General features: G+C 48.7%; 1 protein-coding gene across 1 annotated transcript; it reads left to right on the forward strand.

The window, feature by feature from the left end:
* The first annotated feature begins 2,234 nt into the window (after nt 1–2,234).
* TAS2R1 (taste 2 receptor member 1) lies at nt 2,235–3,134 on the forward strand. The gene has a single exon (XM_039842788.1). It carries the CDS (start codon nt 2,235–2,237, stop codon nt 3,132–3,134), a length of 900 nt encoding a protein of 299 aa, XP_039698722.1.
* The last annotated feature ends 2,588 nt before the right edge of the window (nt 3,135–5,722 follow it).

Consider the following 5,722-nt stretch of genomic DNA (forward strand, 5'->3'; position numbering starts at 1 on the left):
TGTCGCTATTCTAGACTCGGAATAGAATCCTTCCCCTCCTCCCCCACTTTTCTACCTTAGCGTTACCATTAATTTTTTTTTTTTCAATATCGAAGTGCCCAGACCATGCCAAAGGGCTCAATAAACGTCATGGCAACATCGGATCAACAGGAGAGAGCTGGATGCTGATCTGAAGACACGAAGTCTCTGGGAATAGAGAGTCGGGAAGCAAAAGCCTTCTTTCAAAGTGACTTTCTAAGAGTCATTCCTTTCTTCCTTGGTTATGAAAACCCTTCTATAATAGAGTTCGGTTCTATTTAATAAATGCACCACATGCCAAACACCAAAAGAACGAGCGGGCGCTGGGGAGAGAAGAAAGCCCAGGTACGGCCGAGCAGAGCCGAGTCTCCCGGGGCGCGGGCTGGTAACCAGCGTTTGCCAGCAGAGTGACAGGCTCAGCGGCAGAGGCTTGATGGAGAAACCGAGGAAGTGGCAGTTCCTGCTCCTGCGAGAGTTCTTAGATTCGTTATTTCATAGGCGGACGCCCTTCTGTTTTTCCCCTTCCGGCTGCAGAAGGTAAAATTGAAGTTTTTTAGAACCCTCTTTCTTTCCACCTGAGGGAGAAGAACAAGATTTATCCTGCTGGCACACTTAGCTCCGGATCTGTTTTGATAGAATCCACCCACGAGCTATTCCTCCGAGGCCTCCTTGAAGACGGTCGTGATGACAAGGACAGACATTACCTATTCAGAGAAGACCGACGAAGTAACTTCCACTAATGTTTTCATATGATTTCCCTTCCAGTTTTCTAAAAGTGAGATTTGTCTTAAGTATCCTTTATGACACCTTTGGACAAAGTACCACGCATCCCTAAGGACACATCCCTCATTACGGGGTCTGCTGCGGACACTGTGATCAAGTGCTTCACTGGAAAAGCTTCAGTTCCCCACACTTTCAAGAAATCGTTCTCATGGTTATTGGTTCCCGCACTTTGTGCTCTGGTGGTTAATGTCCAAATAACTAATTTAGTTTTATGTCACACTGTATACACGTGGCTTCTTCTGCCTTCAGTCCCTGAGTGCCTTGAGGATAGCAACTGGTTCCTATCCACCACGGTCCCCCCAGTGTTTGGGACAGTGGTACTCAACTGGGGGTGATCTTGCCACTCAGGGACGTTTGGCAGTGTCTGGGAACATGTTCGGGTGCCACACCTTGACAGAAGGGTGGGCCTGCTGCGTAGACACTGGGGATGCTCATAGACATCCTACGTTGCACAGGACGGTCCCCCTGCCACCCGTGGCCAACAAAGAATTATCGAATCCAAAACGTCAGCAGTGTTGAGATTGAGAAAACCTAGTTTAGCATAACACCCGGCACAGTCTATGTGTTCATCAATGCTAATTTCATCTTGCAAGGTCTGTGAGACAGCATGGCGACACATGGTATCATGTAACCTTTTATTGTTGCTTTCCCTAGAACAGCAGGCTCGTGTCGTAAAGTCCTCGTAGTCTTGAAAAAATTGGCAGGGAAGGTTTCGAGCCCTGGGACCCCTTGCAGATAGCCGGTGTGACCAGCACCAAGCGGTCCTCTCGACTGTGCATGACCTTCCCCTCGACCCGCGTGTATACACATTTGTGACGCTTTCCATTTGTCGCGTGTGTTTTATTACGTGGCTATTCTGACTTCTGGGTGGTCCTGAATTGCTCACGCATGGCGCATCGGAGAAGCTCTGCTCATGAACCTACCTTGCTGATTGTGCTACATCATGATAACAGAGGTGACAAAAAAAATGTTTTGTTTTTTTTTTTAAATGTTACGTGGAGTCCCACCTAGAGGCACAGTTAAAAATTCGTAGCAGAGATGAAGGATTGGGGAACTTCGGCCGACTGTGTAATGAAGGAGCCTTTCTCCCAGCCCCGAAGGTGTCTCATGTCCACCATTTGCTTGTGATGATGGCACTGAAAGCTAAGTTCACCTGGAAGATGCAAAAGCCGTCACAAAGAAGCAAATCGTCGCTGGAGTATCTCTTTCTTATTTGACTGTTCCAGAACTAGATTGAGGAAACAGGGTTATAAACACAGGCGCACCCCCTTCCTGCCTCACTCACTGCCTTCTTGTAAAGTCGTGTCTCCCACACGGGTTCTAATCCGTTTGAAGAAAAACAGACAACTTGAATAATCCAAACTCCCCCCAAATCTAAAATCTACGACGACCTCATTTTTAAAAGTAACTGACTTTTTTTTTTTCCTCTCAAAATGCTAGAATCTATTGTCGTTACCCATCTTCTTTTTGTAATGATACAACTTCTCTTCGGGGTCTTAGCGAACGGCGTGATCGTGGTCGTGACCGGCACGGAGCTGACCAGGCCCAGAAAGATGGCGCCTCTGCATCTCCTTCTCTGCTGCCTGGCTGTTTCCAGAATTTGTCTCCAGATGTTCATCTTCTACGACAGTCTGGTCGTTCTCTCCCTCATCGAATTCTTCTCGCTTGCCGAGACCAATACGGCGTTCATGTTTTTTAGTGAACTGTCGCTTTGGCTGGCCACTTGGCTCAGCGTGTTCTACTGTGCCAAAATCGCCACCTTCGCTCACCCTCTCTTCTTCTGGTTGAAGCTGAGGATTTCGAGGTTGGTGCCACGGCTGATTGTCGGGTCCTTGCTCTACACGTCTCTCACTGCTGTTTTCCACAGAAAACATACATGGATTCTTTCCCAAAATCTCTGGCTGAGCCTTTTCTCTCAGAATGCCACCACTCAAGGCAATGAAATGTCCACGTTACACTTTGCCATTCTGGCCGTTGAGTTCTTCTTGCCACTATTTATCTTCCTACTTTCTGCTCTGCTCCTGATATTCTCCCTGGGGAGACACACCCAGCAGATGACGAGCATGGCGGCGGTCAGTGGGCACACGGGGACGAGCGTCTACTTCAGCACGCTCCTATCCATGCTGTCCTTTCTGGTCCTCTACGTCTCTCAGTATGTGATGGCTGCTTTAATCTTTTCTCACAGTTTCAAGATCAAGAACTTCACCTTTATGTTCTGCTTCTTGGTGCTTGGTTTGTACCTCTCTGGGCACTCTATTATCTTAATTTTTGCAAGTCCCAAACTGAAACAAAATGCAAAGAAGCTCTTCTTCCACAGCAAGTGCTGTCAGTGAGAGAGAACTTTGCTCCCTTCCAAGAACCGGTGGTTCGATGAGTCAGTGCCTGCCGCGCCTCCCTCAGCCAAACGGACCAGTCTGTTCATAAACACGCAAAACATCACCTAAAGACTGTCGAACCTGAGGCATTTTTGTGGACTTTCTCCTTTTTCGAAGAGTTAAATCGATTTTCAAAGCATAACGCATGTTGGTGGATCGCATCAATGGCAGTATCTTCCTTGGGATGTTATGCTACAGTCTTGCAAGATGTTACCTAATTGGGAATAATCACGTAAGTGGTATAGGGATCTTTCCGTCTTATTTCTAACCACTGCTTGCAATCAACAAGTATCTCGAAATAAAAACATTTAAAGAAAAAGAAAAGCACATTCGAACGTGTCGTGTCAGAAGAAGGCGTGAATGCCGGAGGGTCCCCATGTGACCGACACCTAAGATGATTTATCCTGAACGAAAGGGTTCACTGCTCGTCTCCAGTTTACCTGGATATTATTTCTGCTCTGTTCGTTAGAGACAATGGCACCAATCTTCCCTGTCGGAGCAGAGAGGAGGCTGAGGACAGGCTGGCCTTCTCTGCCCTCATAAGCTCCCCTACGCCAGGCTGTCGGGAGTCAGAGTGCTCTGGTGACCTGTCCCACTGGCCGATCAAAGGACAGATGGATGGAAGAGGAAGACACGTCCAGGGCTGAGCCCTCATTTTCCGTTTCCCCTGACCGGGCACGGTGGACGGACAGTAGCTTGCAAAGACGTTCCATTTTGCACTGCGTGCCTGCTTTGGCGCCCTGTCAGCTGAGGGTGGCAGTTTGGAGCTGCTATCACATGGCTTGTCTTCCCATGAAGCGACATCAGTAGGTGGGTGGGCTGAGGGTGCCTCCATCTGCTGGCAGTCACAAATGCATTTTCTATTCGATGATTTTGGATGCTAAGATATATATGTATATTTCTAAAAACAGCTTCAGAACCCTTGGCTTCCAGCGAAGTAAAAGATTTTCCTCAGTTTGATTTAGATAGTGGTTCGTGTATGGAAAGTGAGTGTGTTTAGGTTTGATTTAGATAGTGGTTCGTGTATGAGGATGGAAAGTGAGTGTGTTTAGATGTGGGTTTGCCAGTCGACACCGATGGGGACCCCAATACTGGTTTACTGGCCCAAGACACGCAGGCCTGGCCGTACTAGACTTACAGAGGTCTTTGCCACAAAGACCCAGGGGAGCAGTTCCCCTCCTGGGTGTGGGGACTAAGCTCTGAGGCCAATCCTCCTGGTCCCACGGGTCTCAGACTTCATTCCCCGAACAACATGACAGCCTCTGTCTTCCTGCCGTTCCATGTCCGACATGCCACTCGGTGAGAAGGTCGACGGTGCCCAGGCAGCCAGCTCTGGGAAGAGCAGTTGTGTCCTGGGGACGATTCTTCGAGAAGGAACAGTGAGGAATCACATTTATTTTTGCATATCTCAAGTTCAGATGCCTGTTTCTTGATTCATGGAGTGTCTGCCTGCATGTGCATAGATAGAGTGGGAGTGATTTCCAACGTCCAGGAAGATAAGTGTACAACCCTTGCATGAGTTTCTTCTCCGATACCAAATTCTGATTCTAGTTCATGCTACTCCTTCTTTAATAACGCTAGTCAATGAAATAAATATTAAGGTATGGCTGTACGTATACTTAAAAGTTACAAAGAGTTATAGAAAAGAATGTATGCTAAAGCAAACTATTCTAGAAATATTTTCACAGTCTACTTGCCTAGAAATATATTTCTTCCAGAAACGTCACCTAGCTGTTGTGTTGACAGGTATCCCGAGGACACTAATCGCCCCATCGAGAAGGTGAGCAGACTCAGCCCTCGGTCTCTCGGAGCTGTCCTTGTGCAGACTTCCCAGCCGGGACCGGGCGTTTTGGTCCAGCCTACCCAGCGTGGGGTTAGCCTCTGCCCTGGTGCAGGATAACCCCTGTCCCACCCCTGCAATCTGAAAGATGAGACTGGACACTGCGCCCTGGAGGGTCTTGCCTGCGGGCTCCTAGGCTCATGGGTCTGACCAGGGGACTGCTGACTACAGGACGTGACTGTCCACTCTTCCTCCCTGGGCAGCTCCGGCAGGCTGCTCAGCCAGCGGCAAAGGAGGATGGGCTGGATGGCAGGCTGTCCCTGTGGAGGCGCCAGCATGGCAGCCCACCCCATCCCATGAGCGGCCCCAGACCAGATGGCGAGTGTTCTCGCCTCCTCCCCATTCCGACTCCTTCAGTGTCCAAAGTCCAGAGATGCTCCACAATTTCCAGTGACCAAAAGTCGTGACTCCAACCGAGGAACTAATCTACGTGCTTATAGAAATAGATTGTTAAAAATATCAATGCTGCCACAGTTCAAATATTAAAAGAACACAACTGTTTACAAGGTCTCGTGAATTACAGATGCCTTGGAGATTCTAAGTCACTCATTCAAATCCAAGAACTTCTTGACGATAGACTAACCTGGACTTTAAAGTGCTGGAGAGACGGTGTCAACGGCGGCCCGTCTTCCGCAGGCCGGCGACCCATTGTGGATGCTCCACAGAGCTCGTGCGTGCCCCGTGTGTGCCTGACTACAGCCGTACT

Source organism: Pteropus medius, unplaced genomic scaffold, assembly GCF_902729225.1.
Source record: "Pteropus medius unplaced genomic scaffold, Ma_sr-lr_union100, whole genome shotgun sequence".
Lineage (NCBI taxonomy): Eukaryota > Metazoa > Chordata > Mammalia > Chiroptera > Pteropodidae > Pteropus > Pteropus medius.

Excerpts from the sequence above, each read along its gene's own strand:
- TAS2R1 (XM_039842788.1), top strand. The coding sequence starts at position 2,235 with ATGCTAGAATCTATTGTCGTTACCCATCTTCTTTTTGTAATGATACAA.